The sequence below is a fragment of the Dromiciops gliroides genome, chromosome 3, assembly GCF_019393635.1.
Source record: "Dromiciops gliroides isolate mDroGli1 chromosome 3, mDroGli1.pri, whole genome shotgun sequence".
Classification (NCBI taxonomy): domain Eukaryota; kingdom Metazoa; phylum Chordata; class Mammalia; order Microbiotheria; family Microbiotheriidae; genus Dromiciops; species Dromiciops gliroides.
In genome coordinates, this window is record NC_057863.1 from 338715291 (window position 1) to 338734266 (window position 18976).

The 18976-nt window shown below is 39.3% G+C and overlaps 1 protein-coding gene across 1 annotated transcript in view; it reads left to right on the forward strand.

Annotated features, from left to right (window-relative positions):
• LOC122747563 (glycerol-3-phosphate dehydrogenase [NAD(+)], cytoplasmic-like) overlaps window positions 1-18976 on the forward strand; it is a 45721-nt gene that overhangs the window by 8898 nt on the left and 17847 nt on the right. The window contains exons 3-5 of the mRNA XM_043993510.1: window positions 3074-3251; window positions 7823-7963; window positions 17433-17571. Of these exons, the coding sequence (XP_043849445.1) occupies window positions 3074-3251; window positions 7823-7963; window positions 17433-17571 (458 nt within the window). The remainder of the gene's footprint in view (window positions 1-3073; window positions 3252-7822; window positions 7964-17432; window positions 17572-18976) is intronic.

Here is an 18976-nt window from a genome sequence, read left to right on the forward strand (position 1 = left end):
GTTTGTGATACAAAAAGGGATAAGAATCCATGTCTAGATAAAAAGATAGGGTCTATTTCTGGCAGACAGCAAGGGGGAATGTAGAAGATTTGGTCTGGGATTAATTAGACCTAGTCCTGGCTCTGCTACATACTAGTATTATTGTGGCCTTGGGTAAATCAATTCAGTTCTATAAGGTGGAAATGAGGATGGCATGCACTCTGGGCATAGAGATACTGTCAGAGTAAAAGCATGGAGACTGGAGATGGAATGCCAGCCAGGAGACAGACAACTACTTTTCTTGACCTAATTCTGCCTAATAATAGAAATTTTGAAAAAAAGCAATTGCTCCTTCTTAAAATCTTTGATCAATAACTGTGAAAGACTTGGCTACTCTGATTAATACAATGATTCAAGTCAATTCTTAAGGATTCATAATGAGACATACTATCCACCTCCAGAGAGAAAACTGATGAATTCTGAGTGCAAACTTTCATTGTCTTTATTTTTCTTGCTTTTTGTGTAAAATAGGTAATATGGAAATGTGCTTTACATGATTTCACATGTATAACTGATGTCATATTGCTTGCCTTCCAAATGGGTGGGGAAAGGACTAGAGGAAGAGAAAGAATTTGGAACTCAAAATTAAAAAAAAAAAAAGGAAAAAGAATGCCAAAATAAATAAATAATAAATTTGGAAAAGAATTGAAAAATGAAATCTTGTGTTAAAAAGGAAAATAAGGGGGGGGGCAACTAGGTGGCACAGTGGATAGAGCACCGGTCCTGGATTCAGGAGGACCTGAGTTCAAATCCAGCCTCAGACACTTGACATGTACTAGCTGTGTGACCCTGGGCAAGTCACTTAACCTTCATTGCCCTGCCCCCCGCCCAAAAAGGAAAATAATATTAGAGTCTTATATACCCTATGGATTTTGGGACAGCACATTTCAGAGAGAGGATGGGGAGGATCCCATAGTCTAAAATTCTTTTTTTTAAATTAGTCTTTTATTTTATTTTTTCCAATTACATATAAAGATAGTTTTCTGATATAGGTTATGTATGTGCAATCATAAAACATATTTCTGTATTAGTCATGTTGTGAATGAAGAATCAGAACAAAAAGGGAAAACCACAAGAAAGAAGAAACAAAAAAGCAACAAGTGAAAATAGTATGCTTCAATCTGTGTTCAGAGAGTCTAAAATTCTTCAAGAAAGTTAACTCCACTGGGCTCAGAGGAAGAGAAGGCATACTCTGATATCTCTTCCTTCTTCATTCTAGACGACCCCCATCAACTCAACAGCCTACCTTTGAGGTTTATTCTAATTCTATATAGCATCCTATGTAGAGACTTTGTGGTCATCTGCCAAAACCTCCAAGCAGTTAGTACCTGACACAAAGTTTTTCTCTCTACCTCATCCCATGCTATCCTACCTGACGTTAAAGGGAATTGAACTTGAAGATGGCTTCTAAGGTCCTTTCCAGCACTAAAATATATATATTTATTATGTGGCTGACTATTATACTAAGTTCTAGGGATACAAGAGTGAATAATTTCTATTCCAAGGGAGCTTACATTCTAATGGGTGAAATAATTTATGGTTTATGTGTATATAGTTACATACACATATGTATATATTGTTGTTGTTCAGTCATTTTCAGTCATGTCTGACTCTTCATGACCCCATTTGGAGTTTTCTTGGCAAAGATGCTAGTTTTCCTGTTTCCTTCTCCAGCTCATTTTACAGATGAGGAAACTGAGGCAAACAGGATGAAGTGACTTGCCTAGGATCTCATAGCTAGGAAGTATCTGAGTCAAGATTTGAACTCAGGAAGATGAGTCTTCCTGATTCCAGAACTGTCACACTGCACCAATTAACTACCCTACACATATATGCACAGATGTATCTATGTATATGTATATTGACACATGCATACATTACACACATATAGGCATACATATGCATGTATAGGTAAATGCAGAATAAGTTTAAAAAATAAACGCAAGGTAGCTAGATACAAGATAGGGAGGGAAGACAATGGGGGGGGGTAGATATCATGAATAGTTTTATGTAGAAGGTGGTAGTTGTCTCTTGAAGGAAGAAAGGGATTCTTTGAAACAGATGAGGAGTGACAAAGTTCCTGAAATAAGGAATGGCCACTTCAAAGGCATTGAGTCCAAAGATGGAATGACATGTGTGAGGAACAGAGAGGGGTCATTTTGATATTACTGTATAGCTGGGAAGGGTAAAAATAGGGAGACACTAGACTATGAATAGGGAAGTGATATGGTCAGACCTACAGTTAAGGAAAATCACTTGGGCAGCTACATAGAAGACAGATAATAAATAATGATAATAATAGCTAACATTTACATAGTGTGTTTTTTTGGAGAAGAAAATGGCAAATTGCCCCAATGTTTTTGCCAAGAAAACCTTAAATGGTGTCACAAAAAGTCAGACACAACTGAAAGGACTAAACAGCATATGGTGTTTACTATGTGCCAAACACTCTTCTAAATGCTTTACAATTGTTATCTCATTTGATCTTCATAACAATCCTTGGAGATAGGTATTATAACCCCCTTTTTACAGATGATGAAACAGAGATTAAGTGACTTGCCTAAGGTCACACAACAAAGTAAAGTGTCAGGCCACATCTGAACTCGGGTCTTCCTGATTCCAGGCCCAACACTCTATCCATTTGTACCATCTAACTGCCCCAGCAGGGTTGGAGTTAGGAGAGACTGGAGGCAGGGAGATTAATTATTAGGCCATTTCACTAGTCTAGGTAAGAAGTAATGAGGGCCTGAACTAAAGTAGTGGCTGTGTGCAAACATCCCCCAATTAATAAATGCCTTTGGGTGCCGACAGAAGTCCTTCCCAAGAAATATACATACCATAGAGCCATGCTATCTTATTTTTGGTATGGTAGGTATTTCTGGTGGTGGGACTTTGGTGATTTCTTATATTCTTGACTGGACAGCTAAGCTACCATAAGTTAGCCATTGACTGAGCTTGTTCTGTCACCTCTAGGAGAGCCTTTAATTCTGTGAGACTCACTCCCTCACTCCCTTTTCTTCTCTTTCTTGTGAAGGGGTACTACCATTGCAAAAATCATTGGCAGCAATGTCATGAATTCCCAAACATTTGACGAAGAAGTGAAACTTTGGGTATTTGAAGAGATGGTTGAAGGAAAGAAACTGTCAGAAATCATCAATGAGGAACATGAAAACAAGAAGTACCTGCCAGGATACAAGTTAACCCCCAATGTGGTGAGCAAAATAACCCACTAGAGGCAGGGTCCGCATATCCCCACAGGCCCTTAGAGAAGCTAGAACTGGGTCTATTATACCACGCCAATTCAAGTAGACATGGCCTGAAACCTCATTGAGGGATCCATGTGTTATAGACAGACTCAGCTGTCCCATTGATTGAGTTTACTTTAAGAAGGAAGGAAGGAAACAAATGTTTATTAGGCACCTACTATGTGCCAGGCACTTTATAAATATTTAATTCCTCCAATAACTCTTGAAGGTAGAAACTATTATTATTCTCATTTTAGAGTTGAGGAAATTGATGCAAAGAGATGCTAAGACACTTGCCAAAGGTCACCCAAATAGTAAATGTCTCAGGCTGGATTTCAACTCAGGTCATCCTGACTCTGGGCCCAGATCTCTATCCAGTGAATCACCTGAATGTTATTACCATAGGTCCAAGTGCCCGTGGAGGTCCTGCTCTTCATTCAGAGCAGGTTTTTAATCTGAGGTCTATGAACTTTATTTTTATCTATCTATCTACCATCTATCTATCCATTCATTCATTCATTTATTTGTTTATTTCTTCATTCATTCATTCGTTCGTTTGTTTGTTTATTTATTTGTTTTTGTGGGGCAATGAGGGTTAAATGACTTGCCCAGGGTCATACAGCTAGTAAGTGTCAAGTGGCTGAGGCCGAATTTGAACGCAAGTCCTCCTGAATCCAGGGCTGGTGCTTTATCCACTGCACCACCTAGCTGCCCCAAGGTCTATGAACTTTTAAAAAATTTGGTAACTGTGTTTCTACCTAATTGCTTTACTTTTTCCATGCTTCTCTGGATTAGTTATATTCAGTGTTGCAGTGATATTCCATTATATTCAAGGACTGCAATTTGTTTAGTCGTTCCTTAGTCAATTGGCTTCTACTTTGTTTCTAATACTTATCAATGTCTACCTCAGATTGATTCTTTTGAGTAGGCAAACTAGGCCATTTTTTGCTTCAATTCTTACCTAAACAAATCTCTGAATGGGTGTTTTTTCAGACAAACTGAGATCTGGAAAAGATCTTACCTTAAAAAGGCCGAGGGGGGTGAGCAGCTAGGTGGTACAGTAGATAAAGCACTGGCCCTGGATTCAGGAGGACTTGTGTTCAAACCTGGCCTCAGATACTTGATACTTACTAGCTGTGTGACCTTGGGCAAGTCACTTACCCCTCATTGCCCCTCCCTTCCCAAATGAGTTAGGGAAGGAAATGGCAAACCACTCCAGTATCTTTGCCAAGAAAACTCCAAATGGGGTCAACTGAAACAACCTAACAATAGCAATTGCACAATAGGTTGACTAAAAAAAATTAGGGGTTTTGAGAGACTACAAAGTCAATATGGGTCAACATTATGATGAAATAAAGGCAACCTAAAAAAAAACTAATGGCATTTAAGGTTAAATCAAGAAAGGCTTGACTTCAAGGACCAAAGGAGACGATTCTGCTCTACTCTGTCTTGGTCACACTCTAATTCTGTTCAGTTCTGGATGTGGCCAACAAGTGGTCATCCTGGAGGGGGGTTTGGAAGACACATTTTCACCTCTTCCATCATGGGAGTGGGTGGAAATTTTTCTTTCTAACCATGCCTATCTGCAATCACTGGGTCTAACTCAGGGCAAGTGACCTTCGCTTGAGGTCCTAGCCTCTCCTCTCTTCTCTTCCAAGGAGATGGAGAAAGCCCAAAGTTTCCCTTTTGCAAAACAAGCCCTTTTTATTTATTTATTTATTTGGAATTTTTCCCCACCTTACATGTAAAAACAAATTGTAACTATGATTTTTGTGTTCCAAATTCTCTTCCTCCCTCTCCCCACTTCAGAACTCAAGCAATTCAATATAAATTATACATGTGCAATCATGCAAAACACATCAGACAAAAAAACTTTAGAAAAAGGAACTAACAACAATAAAATATACTTCCATCTGTATTCAGATACCATCAGTTCTTTCTCTGTAGCTGGATTACATTTTTCATAAGTTCTTCAGAGTTATCTTGGATCATTGCATTGCTGAAAATAACTAAGTAATTCACAGCAGATCATCTTACAATATTGCTGTTATGTTGAATAAGTACATTTCACTTTGCCATCAGCTCATGTAAGTCTTTCCAGGTTTTTCCTGCTCATATTTTTTAATAGTAAATTACATTTATATAGTACTTTAAAGGGATATTTCCTTAAAAAAACACCCATAAGGTTGATTATTGCAACAACAATAATAGCTAACGTTTATATAGCACCTTATACCTGACAAAGAATTCTCTTCACAATAGCCCAGCAAAGTAAGTACCATCACCCTCTTACATGGCTCTTACCTCTACTTCAAATTTTTTCCCCAGTTACTATTGCTGAGTTTCCCTCCATCCTATTCACTTCCCATGATATTTACTCTATTTTTTATCTTCTTTTACCCTATCCCACCTCAAAAGTAAAACAAGCTCTTTTATAAGAGATAGAGATTAGCTCTAGAGGAAGGTAGGTGCTATTATTATGTTCATTTTCTGGTTGAGGAAACTGAAAGGAACAAAAGGTAACTGACTTCCCTAGGGTCACAGAGCTAGTATTTGAGGTCTGGATTTGAACTAAGATCTTCCTGACCCTAAGCCAGGCTCTTTTCTCTTCAAACTAAGAAAGCATCAAAATATAAACTATTAATAAATTAATAAAAGCTCTGAGCTCTCAAGCAGTTTTTTGATCATAGATGAGAAATGAGATTTCATAAATAAAAAAGAAAGAAAGAAATTAGGTTTCCCCTCTTCCAAAAAAAAAAAAGAAAGAAAGAAAAAGAAAGAAAAGAAATGAGGTTTCCTAGAAGGTTAAATTTGGCATAGCCAATTATCCACTGTTTTTCCCCTTATCCACAGTAACAAAGACACTAATTCAGGATATGATAAAAAATTATTTTATCTTCACCTAGAAAATCATCATTAAAAAATAAACAACCACTAACTAAATTTTTAAAAGCAGTTTTTAAACTTAGTGAAACAGTGCCATCTTGTTGTATGAAGCAATAAAACAAAAAGGAGAGAAACAGGAAGAGAATAAAATCATTACCCTTCCATTCACTTCTCCGAATAATTTTAGTTCTTGAAGTGAATCAGATAAAGACTCCAACCAATTATCAGTCTTAGAGTTTTGTTCACTTGTTTTTCAGTCATATCCAACTCTTCAAGACCCCATTTGGGATTTTCTTGGTAAAAATACTGGTGTGGTTTGCCATTTTCTTCTCTAGCTTATTTTACAGATGAGGAAACAGAGGCAAACAGGTTTAAGTGACTTACCCAGGATCACACATGGCACTAGTAAGGGTCTGAGGCCAGATTTTAACTCAGGGAGATGAGTCTTCCTGACTGCAGGCCTGGCACTCTATAAACTGCACCATTCTTTTTTTTTTTTTTTTTTTTTGGCGGGGCAATGGGGTTAAGTGACTTGCCCAGGGTCACACAGCTAGTAAGTGTCAAGTGTCTGAGGCTGGATTTGAACTCAGGTACTCCTGAATCCAGGGCTGGTGCTTTATCCACTGTGCCACCTAGCTGCCCCCTCACACTGCACCATTCTTTTTTTTTTAAGGCAATGGGGGTTAAGTGACTTGCCCAGGGTCACACAGCTAGTAAGTGTCAAGTGTCTGAGGCTGGATTTGAACTCAGGTCCTCTTTACTTCAGGGCCGGTGCTCTATCCACTGTGCCACCTAGCTTCCTGTGGCATGACCCTTCTGAATCCAAACCACACAATAATTTCACTGCTTCACTGAGAAAAGACTACTAATTTAAGGGACTTTAGAGTTTACCATCTTTAACTTGGGGTTAACAAAAAGATATTTCTCTTAGCTGAATTAAACAAAAACCCTAACATTCTTTAACAGTGAGCAAAAGGAACATTTCTCTTGATCTGGTTAACTATAAACTAAGAGATATTCCATTGCTTAACCGGGACCTTCCTTCTATCTAACCAGAGTTTCCTAGAATTGTAATTCCTCTCTTAACTTGTTTTAGCCCTCTGTTACTGAAAACTGACAGGGTCCTTGATTCAAATGAAACCAAGGACTTCACACTACAACACAATTAAAATATTATTTCTTAATAGTTCCTAAAACAAAAAGAAGCTTTAATGGAGATGCTTTAATGGGCAACTAGGAGGATGAATGCATAGAGGGTCAAGTCTGGAGTCGGGAAGATTCATCTTCCTGAATTCAAATCTGGCCTCAGAAACTTAGTATCTTTGTGACCCTGGGAAAGTTACTTAGGATTGTTTGCCTCAGTTTCCTCATCTGTAAAATAAGCTGGAGAAGGAAATGGTAAACCACTCAGTATCTTTGCCAAGAAAACCCCCAATGAGGATGTGAATCAACAATAACAACAACGGAGATGCTTCCACATAGGTCAGAGTCAAAATAAGAATTTGGGTCTCTTGCTTCTTGGCCTATATCTATTGCTTATAGGAGGTCACTGATAATCAATTAGTAAATATTTATTAAGTGCCCATTATATGCCAGCACAATTTATAGTGATATTGTTATCAGGTAAAATAAAGGATGCTTTCTGGTTCTAGGTGGCTATTCCAGATTTGTTGAAAGCAGTAGACAATGCTGACATCCTTGTATTCATCACACCCCATGAATTTGCCCCAAAAACCTGCTCCGAGATAAAAGGTCATCTGAAGCCTGGGGCATTTGGAATCTCCCTCATCAAGGTATAGTCTAAGTCATCCTAACCTAATGTGATAAGGTCCCTATTTGGTGGGGGTGGTAACAAAGATTAGACCTTCAAAATCCAACATGTTTCTCTTTGGGGCTCCAGACTCCAGACTAGTTATCCTCAATCAATTCTCTAACCTACAGGCTTTATGTTGACAAACTCTTAAACTTTTCTGTGAGACTGGGAATCCAAGGGGAAATGAAGATAGATTACTTTTTCTATAAAAAGATGATGCTGGGGACCAGCTGAAGTAGCTGTATGAATGTACAAGTTTTATGGTCTCTTCCAGTCCTTGGTAGGTATATGAAACTGCCCCATTGCCATGGGTTTTTAGGGAAGCTGTCCTGATCCCCACAAATCTGTCACTGTTCCATTACTTAACAAAGAACTAGCTAGTTCTTTGCCTCTAAGAGTATCAGAATCTCTGAGAACTCGGGGAACAAAAACAATCCAGGAGTGGTGTGATAGAATCCTCTTTTGATGTGATTTATAATGGATGGGCCACTTGAATCAAGAATCCAATATGTTTTTCTTTATAATCACTTCATTTCTCTGAGCCTTTTTCCCCTTATCACTAAAATAATAGGGATAATACTTGTTACATCTATCTTTTAGAGTTGTTGTAAGGCATTTTTCATGTGTACTATTTTTTTTCAGTTTTTTTTTTTAAGTGAGGCAATTGGGGTTGAGTGACTTGCCCAGGGTCACACAGCTAGCAAGTGTTAAGTGTCTGAGGCCAGATTTGAACTCAGGTACTCCTGACTCCAAGGCCAGTGCTCTATCCACTGTGCCACCTAGCTGCCCCCCTGTAAGGCATTTTTCAAACTTTAAAGCACTACAGAAGTGCTTGTTATTGCTGTTATGGGGAAATGAGCCACTTTTTCAATTATCCAGGCCTGTTTCTTTTTCTATTACTTTTTAAAAAAATATTTAGCATTTTATTTTTCCCAAATTATGTGTAAAAATAATTTTAAACATTTATTATTTATTTTTATTATTATTATTTTTTTGGTGATGCAATTGGGGTTAAGTGACTTGCCCAGGGTCACACAGTTAGTAAATATTAAGTGTCTGAGGCCAGATTTGAACTCAGGTACTCCTGACTCCAAGGCCGGTGTTCTATCCACTGCGCCACCTAACTGCCCCTAACATTTATTTTTAAAACTTTGAGTTCCAAATTCTCTCCCTCCTTCCCTGCCTGTCCCCCATTGAGAAAGCAAGCAATTAGATATACATTATACATATGTAGTCATGTAAAACATTTCCATTTTAGTCATGTTGTGAAAGAAAACATAGACATAAAAAAATCTCAAGAAAAATAAAGTAAAAAAAAGTATGCTTCAATCTGTATTCAGACACCATCAGTTCTTTCTCTAGGGATGGATAGCATTTTTCATCTTAAGTCCCTCAGAGTTCTCTTGGATCATTGTATTTGCTGAGAATAGCTGAATCATTCACAGCTGATCATCTTACAATATTGCTATTACTTTGTACACAGTACGTTTCACTTTGCATCAGCTCATGTACGTCTTTCCAGGTTTTTCTGAAAACATCCTGCTTGTCATTTCTTATATCACCCATTATAATCACCCATTATAACCACAATTTGTTCCGCTATTTCCTCAATTGATGGACATTTCCTCAACTTCTAATTCTTTGCTGCTAGAAAAGAGCTGCTATAAATATTTTTGTACATATAGGTCCTTTTCCTTTTTGTTTTTTATCTCTGGGATACAGACCTAGTGGTGGTATTGCTAGATCAAAGATATACATAAAACCATATGTACATGGTTTTGCAGCCTTTAGGGCATAGTAACAAACTGCTTTGTAGAATAGTTAAATCAGTTTACAATTCCACCAACAATACATTAATGTCTCATTTCCCCCGTTTGGGACAAACTGCCTCAGTTTACCCAAATAACTTGAGGAGACCACCAAGTCAAGCAGAGACAGATTTATTACATCCTCATGAGGATGGGCAAAACCCAATTACACATTGAAGTCTTGCAAAGATAGGCCCAATCCTCTAGGTTTTTATAATAATCGTGAAAAGGACTGTCCCCACATACACCTAGGGTGGATGAGCTCACAATCTAACATCCAATCCTGTCTCGCCCAAGGTGCATACCCAGCTCGTGATCCATGTATGGAGACATGTCCAAGAACAAAGGGGAGAAGGGGAAGGGGTACAAGTCTGAGGAATGTCAAAGAAAGAGGGAGGCAGAAATCACTCCCTTATCTGACTGCAATTAATCCATGACAGGGACTAGGGTTCTGACATGTGAGAGGGGGGTTTTTTATTACAGGCCATAAACCAAAGTGTAGCTGGCATGTAGGAACTAAGCAGAAGTAAAGTAAATAGTGCTAATTGGTAGAACTGTGACAAGTAATAAAACTTACTGGGGGACTGGATATCTTCCAGACCCCATCCTCAAAGTTTATAGAACTGTCCCAAGTCCATTATCTCAACAATAAAACTTAAAGGAGACAGTGAGAATTTAACAAGCAATTAACTTTTAGGCAAAGCGAGAGGCTAGCTATTCTGGGGAGGGGGGCTAGGTATCTTTTATACTCCATCCTCAGAGTTTAATCTGACTCAAATCCATAATTGTCCCCCACCCACCCCATCCCCTAAAATATTTGTCAGTTTCCTTGTCTATCCTACTAGCCAATCTAATAGGTATGAGGTAGTACCCCAGAATTGTTTTGATTTGTACCTCTGCAACCAATAGTGAGTTAGAGCATTTGTTCCATATGGCTATGGATAGTTTTGATTACTTTTCTGAAGACTGTACAAATCTTTTGATCATTTATCAATTGGGGAATGGCTCTGTAATGAGGCCTTTATTAGAGAAACTTGCTTCAGATTTTTTTCAGTTAATATTGCTAACTGTATTTCCCTCCATTCTATCCCTTCCCCATTTATTCTATTCTCTCTCTCCCTTTGCCCTGTCCTTTCATGTGTTTTGCTTCTGACTTATCCCCTCCCCCATCTGCCTTCCCTTCTATCATCCTTCTCTTGTCCCCTACCCCTCCTACTTTCCTGCAGGGTAAGATAGATTTCTATACCCAATTGGGTGTGTATGTTATGTGTATGTTATTCTCTCTTTGAGCCATTTCTTTTTTTTTTTTTTAATTTTTTTTTTTTTTTAGTGAGGCAATTGGGGTTAAGTGACTTGCCCATGGTCACACAGCTAGTAAGTGTTAAGTGTCTGAGGGCAGATTTGAACTCAGGTACTCCTGACTTCAGGGCCGGTGCTCTATCCACTGTGCCACCTAGCTGCCCCTCTTTGAGCCATTTCTGATGAGAGTAAGGTTCATTTGTTCTCCCTCACCTCCGCCATCTTCCCCTCTATTGTAAAAGCTTTTTCTTGCCTCTTTTATGTGAGATATTTTACCCTATTCCACTTCTCCCTTACCATTGCTCATACTGTATTCCCCTCTCACCCCTTAATGTTATTTTTTAGATATCATCCCTTCATATTCAACTCACACCTGTGCCTTCTGTCTATATATACCACTTCCAACTGCCCTAATAATGAGAAAGCTCTTATGAATTACAAGTATCATCTTCCCAAGCAGGAATGTAAACAGTTTAACCTTATAAATCCCTTATGATTTTCTTTTACTGTTTACCTTTTTATACTTCTCTTGAGTCTTGTATTTGAAAGTCAAATTTTCTATTCAGCTCTGATCTTTTCATCAAGAATGCCTGAAAGTCCTCTTTTACACTGAATGCCCATTTCCCCCCCCGAAGGATTATACGCAGTTTTGCTGGGCAGGTGATTCTTTGTTGTAATCCCAGTTCCTTTGCCCTCTGGAATATCATATTCCAAGCCCTTTGATCTTTTAATGTGGAAGCTGCTAAATCCTGTGTTATACTGACTGTGGCTCCACCATACTTGAATTGTTTCTTTCTGGCTGCTTGCAATATTTTCTCCGTGACCTGGGAGCTCTGGAGTTTGACTATAATATTCCTGGGATTTTTTATTTTGGGATCCCTTTCAGGAGGTGATTGGTGGATTCTTTCAATTTCTATTTTACCCTCTGGTTCTAGAATATCAGGGAAGTTTTCCTTGATAATTTCTTCAAGGATGTCTAGGCTCTTTTTTTGATCACGGCTTTCAGGTAGTTCAATAATTTAAAAATTATCTCTCTCTATATTTTAGAAATGAGGCCTTCGTCAGAAGTACTGGCCATAAAAATTGTTTCTGATAAAGGCCTCATTTCTAAAATATATAGGGAACTGAATCAAATTTATAAGAATCCAAGTCATTCCCCAATTGAGAAATGGTCAAAGGACATGAACAGGCAGTTTTCTGATGAAGAAACCAAAGCTATCTATTCCCATATGAAAAAATGCTCTAAATCTCTAATGATTAGAGAGATGCAAATTAAAACAACTCTGAGGTACCACCTGACACCTATCAGATTGGCTAAAATGACAAAAAAGGAAAATAATAAATGTTGGAGAAGCTGTGGAAAAATTGGAACACTAATGCATTGTTGGTGGAACTGTGAACTGATCCAACCATTCTGGAGAGCAATTTGGAATTATGCCCAAAGGGCTATGAAACTGTGCAATCTCTTTGACCCAGCAATACTAATTTTGGGTCTTTTTCCCAAAGAGATCATGGAAAGGAGAGAGGGACCCACATGTACAAAAATATTTATAGCTGCTCTGTACGTGGTGGCAAGGAATTGGAAGTTGAGGGGATGCCCATCAATTGGAGAATGGCTGGACAAGTTGTGGTATATGAATGTAATGGAATACTCTTGTGCTGTAAGAAACAATGAGCAGGAGGAGTTCAGAGAAACCTGGAGGGTCTTGCGTGGGCTGATGATGAGTGAGATGAGCAGAACCAGAAGAACACTATACACAGTATCATCAACATTGTGTGTTGATCTACTGTGATGGACTATATTCTTCTCACCAGTGCAATGGTACAGAAGAGTTCCAGGGAACTCATGATAGAAGAGGATCTCCAAATCCAGGAAAAAAAAAAAAAAGAACTGTGGAGTATAGATGCTGAATGAACCATACTATTTCTTTTGTTTTTGGTGCTGTTGTTTTTCTATTTTGAGGTTTTTCGTCACTAAACATTTCTGCATTAGTCATGTTATAAGACAAAAATCAGAGCAATGTTATTGTGTGTGTGTGTGTGTGTGTGTGTGTGTGTATATATGTGTGTGTGTATATATATATATATATATATATATAAACCTATATCAGATTACCTGCTGTCTAGGAGAGGAGGGAGAAAAATCTGAAATTGGAAAGCTTGTATAAACAAAAGTTGAGAACTATCTTTACATGTAACAGGAAAAAAAATAAAATACTTTATTTTTTAAAAATTATCTCTCCTGGATCTATATTCCAGATCAACAGATTTTTCCAGTGAGATATTTCACATTTGTTTTCTATTTTTCATTCTTTTGGTTTTGCTTTATTGTTTCTTAATTTCTCATTAGCTTCCATTTGCTCAATTCTAATTTTTTTTTAATTTTTTTTTTTTTGTTAAGTGACTTGCCCAGGGTCACACAGCTAGTAAGTGTCAAGTGTCTGAGGCCGGATTTGAACTCAGGTACTCCTGAATCCAGGGCTGGTGCTTTATCCACTGCACCACCTAGCCACTCCTTCAATTCTAATTTTTAAGGAACTTTTTCTTTAGTGAACTTTTGTGTCTCCTTTTCTAATTGGCCAATTTTACTTTTTAAAGATTTTTTTTTCTTCAGTGAATTTTTGTACCTCTTTTTCTATTTGGCCAGTTCTGCCATTCAAGGCCTTCTTCTCCTCATTGGGTTTTTTGTACTTCTTTTACCATTTGACCTAGTCTGTTTTTTAAGGTGTTATTTTCTTCAGAATTTTTTGTGTCTCCTTTACCAAGTTGTTCACTCTTTTTTCATGATTTTCTTGTATCACTCTCATTTCTCTTCCCAATTTTTCCTCTACCTATCTTACTTGATTTTCAAAATCCTTTTTGAGGGGCAGCTAGGTGGTGCAGTGGATAGAGCACCAGCCCTGGAGTCAGGAGTACCTGAGTTCAAATCCAGCCTCAGACACTTAACACTTACTAACTGTGTGACCGGGCAAGTCACTTAACCCCAATTGCCTCACTAAAAAACAAAACCAAAACAAAACAAAAAATCCTTTTTGAGATCTTTCATGGTCTGAAACCAATCTGTATTTTCTTGGAGACTTTGGATGTAGGAGCTCTGACTTTGTTATCTTCTTCTGAGTATGTATTTTGATCTTCGTTGTCACCATAGTAACTTTCTATGGCCATAATTTTTTCCTGTTATTTGCTCATTTTCCCACCCTATTTCCTGACTTCTAACTCTTTGTTAAAGTAGGACTCTGCTTCCACGGTGAAGGGCACACTGTCCCAAGCTTTAGTGGTTTTGCACATCTGTTTTCAGAGATACTTAGAGGAACCTGTAAGTTTTCAGTTTCCCAAGGTGATATGATCCAAGGAGAAGCATGTTTACTACTTTCCTGGCCTCTGCTCTGGTCTATGAGTGACCAGAAACACTCTTTTCTGCCTTGGAACTGTAACAAGAATCCCTGATCCACTGCAGCTGCAAGCTCTGGTGTGCTAGTGCTCCTCTTTGACTAAGGATTGCCATCCAGGACTGTGACCCAGATCTGTGTGGGCAAAGAAGCAGAGTCCTGCCTCAGTGCCAGCAAAGAGACCCCTGTAATCTCTTGACCAGTTGTGTGACCACCCTTTACTGTATGTGATCTAAGAACTCCAAAAGCAGCCACTGCTGCTGCTGATTCAGTGGCTCACAAGGCCTGATTCTGGTTTGCTGGGGCCAGGCCTGTGTTGGTACAGCCTGCTCTGGACTGCACTCAACTCTTACCCAGGTGTGATGGAACTTTCTTGCTGACCTTCTAAGTTGCCTTTGGCTGAAAAATTATTTCACCCTGTACTTTTGTGGGTTCTGCTGCTCCAGGAATTGTCTTATGGCATTATTTAAAGGTATTTGGGGGCAGCTAGGTGGCTCAGTGGATAAAGTACTGGCCTTGAATTCAGGAGTACCTGAGTTCAAATCCAGCCTCAGACACTTGACACTAGCTGTGTGACCCTGGGCAAGTCACTTACCCCTCATTGCCCTGTTTTTAAAAAAAGGGGGGGGGGCTAGGTAGCGCAGTGGATAGAGCACTGGCCCTGGAGTCAGGAGTACCTGAGTTCAAATCCGGCCTCAGACACTTAACACTTACTAGCTGTGTGACCCTGGGCAAGTCACTTAACCCCAATTGCCTCACTAAAAAAAAAAAGTGTTAAAAAAAAAAGGTATTTGGAGGGGTTTAGGGGAGAGCTCAGGTGAATCACTGCCTTTCCTCCATCATCTTGGCTCCACCCTCCTCTACTGCTTCTTCAAATGACAACTCATGTGGCACAGTGTAGAGCACTGACTCCATCAGAAAGATTCCAGACGCTTAGTAGCTATGTGACCATAGGCATGTCACTTAACCTTGTTTGCCTCCATTTCTTCATCTTTAAAATAAACTAGAGGGGCAGGTAGGTGGATAAAGCACCAGCCCTGGATTCAGGAGAACCTGAGTTCAAATCCGGCCTCAGACACTTGACAGTTACTAGCTGTGTGACCCTGGGCAAGTCACTTAACCCTCATTGTGCTGGCCAAAAAAACAAAAAACAAAACAAAAACACCCTAAAATAAACTAGAGAAGGAAATAGCAAACCACTCCAATATTTTTTAAATTTTATTTTTACTCCAATATTTTTGCCAAGAAAACCCCAAATGAGGTCATGAAAAGTTAGACATGACTGAAAATGACTGAACAACACAACAACAACAATGGTGACCTGGGAAAACACAGATGATATTCACTGTGAACTTTTTGTAGCAGGTCTGAGAAGTTAGTAAGGCAAAGGTTCCTTACAAACTATCCTCAGGGGCAGCTAGGCGGTGCAGTGGATAGTGCACCAGCCCTGGATTCAGGAGGACCTGAGTTCAAATTTGGCCTTAGACACTTTATACTTACTATCTGTGTGACCCTGGGCAAGTCACTTAACCCCAATTGCATCATCAAAAAAACCAAACAAAACTATCTTCAAGGGGCGGGGGGGGGGGGGGGATGCAAGAATGCCAGATGCTTATCTAACTTTATTTGTAGCAGACTAAGAAGTCAAAGTTTCTGAAAATATTTTAGGACAGTGAGGTATAATCAGTAGGGATACACTTAGCACAGTGCCTGGCACATGGTAGGTGCTTAATCAATGATTGTTGACTGACTGAATGCTGCTTTAACATAACTTCTGCTCATTGATTCTCAGTCTGCCATAGGAAGCCAGAAAGAACAAGTCTATACCTTTTATATAGGAGACCTCTTCACGTGGCTAGAAACAGATATTATGTCCTCACTGAATCGTCTCTCCTCCAATTCCTTCAACTAGTCCCTATACTGCTATAATTTCCAGACACTCGATCACCGTTGTCTGGGAAATAGACTGTCAAATAGATTTAATGGTTCTATCATTATAATGGCACTAGTTTTCTTTTATTCATGGGTTGATAACTTATTATATGACCTTCATTGAAAGGAAAGCTATTATTCTTTGCATTGATACTGGCTGGTAAAGGGTTTTGGGGGGGGTTGTTTTTTGTCATGGAAAGGCAGGGGGTGGATAGGAAGAGGAGATAGTCTATAAGTCATTTCTTCTGCTGAGGTAGATGAAGAATCCAAACTTTTGGGAACCACTTTGGTAGAGGGACAAAAGCAGAGGGCCTCGGAGGACATGCACAGGATGTCATGGCTAAGTCTATAACTGGAGAGGAGAATTAGTCAAGGACCCTGAGGAAGAGAAAGCACATTTGTGCTCTGTGACCAACCCACAAACCTTCTCCTTGTCCTTTCCCACCCAAGGAGTTGATTCCCAGCAGGGGTGAAAAACCCAAGTTCTGCCTCAGTGCCAGCAGAGACCCCTGTAATTTCCCCCTGGCCAACCCCAAAGCCCTCTCACCAGACCATGAGCTTAGTTCCAGATGACAGTGGTGCTGCAGCTGATTCAGGAGCTCTCGGGTCTCTTTCCCTGGCTCAGCCTGCCTGGGACTGGATCTGTGTCAGCATGACCGTGGGTTTGGGCTCCACTCTTGCCAATGCACAGCAGCCCCCTCCTGCCAACCTTCTAAGCCGTCTTTGGCTGGAAAATTATCTCAGCCTGTTCTTTTGTGGATTTTGCTGCTCCAGAAATTGTCCTATGACATTATTTGGAGGTTTTTTTGAGCAATCTTGTTGTGAGTTCGAGATTTTACTGCCTTTCCTCTGCCATCTTCCAAGGACAAGTTGAGTAAACAAAAGGAAATGTGTTAAAATAACTCTTTACAATGCTATCTGAGGGCTTCATTGGTTCTAGCTTCACCTCTATACCATTTCTTTCTTCTGATTGGAGTGCAGCTTACCTTCTTTCTTTCTCCAACTTCTTCTTTTTGACCAGGGAGTTCATGAGAGTCCTGGGACCTTGAGGCTGACCTCTGACATCATCCGAGAGATACTTGGCATTGAAATAAGTGTGCTGATGGGGGCTAACATCGCCAGAGAGGTGGCTGATGAAAAATTCTGTGAAGCCACCATTGGTAATGACTGTTGTAGGCAATTAATTCAAGCTAATGCCTTTTCTTTTTTAGAGAATGAAGTTGGGAATAGATAGTGCCTGGGGATGGGGAAGTTCAAGGGAAGGAAGAGCAAAGGTTCTTATGTCTAGACTAAAGCAAAGTTTCTCAAACTGTGGGTAACTGAATGTGGGGACCATGAAAAATTTGGCAACAGTAAAATGTTATGTATACCTATTTTATACACATACACACACACACATATATATAATATACCTATATACCTGGGGTTGTGTAAAAATTTCTTGGGCAAAAAGGGGTCATGAGTGGAAAAAATTTAAGAAACCCTGATCTAGGCAGCTCTGTAAGGCTAGAAGGTACTCACCTGTCCTCACCTGAAGCAACCTGTGCCAGTGAAATCCTAGGTAGAAATCCTGTCCAGTTCCTTTGTTATCCCATTCTTCTCATCTTTTCTGATGGAGTTCAGATAAAAACATTCCTGGGACAAATGACCAACCTGCTCTTATTCCTTTGTAGCCTGTGCCCTGTGGAATGTGGTACACAGGTTGAATAAAACCACTGCTTCTTGCAGTCGATTAAAAGTTTTGCTCACTCTCTATGAAAACGTCCTCTGTACCACTCTAGTAGGACAACAGGGGATGACCTTGTCATGACCTCATACTGTTCCCACATGAAGCAAGGCCAGCAGGTACCAATAAAAAAGGAGTCTGGTGAGCCTCGGGCATTAATCTACTCCATCTAGATGCCAGGTCAGGTCAGGTCATTCACTAGAGAGTCTGTGGGGTGCTATGGGATCTTCCAGGACTGATAGAATGCAGACTTGTTTTAGTCCCAGGAAAACTGCCATTACATCAAAAAAAGACTATTTGATTATATCATTAATTGCAGAGAAATGCTCTGTTAAAATAAAGCCTCCATTTCTGTATTTTTTTAAAAAATCTTTTTCAAAGGAGAAGGATGTTTTCTTTATAGGACAATAGCCAACATTTATGTAGCACCTACTGTGTGTCAGGCACTGTGCTAAGCACTTTACAGATATTATCTCATTTGATCCTCACAACAACCCTGGGAGAGGTAGGGGCTAGGATTATCATACTCATTTTACAGATGAGGAAACTGAAACACACCAAGGTGAAGTGACTTGTCCAAGGTTACACAGCCAGTAAGCATTTGAGGCTGGATTAGAACTCGGGTCTTCTTGACTCTAGATCCAGTGCACTAGTCACTGTGCAACCCAGCTGCCTATATTGAAAGCATATACTTAAAACCACAAGCTTATATATGCAATGAAGCATTCCTAGCGTTCTATTTGACATAGTAATAGATGCATAGTGATAATGATGATAATGATGCTGAAAAAATAAAGGAATAAACATCAACAAGGATATTAAAAATTTTTTGCAGATTA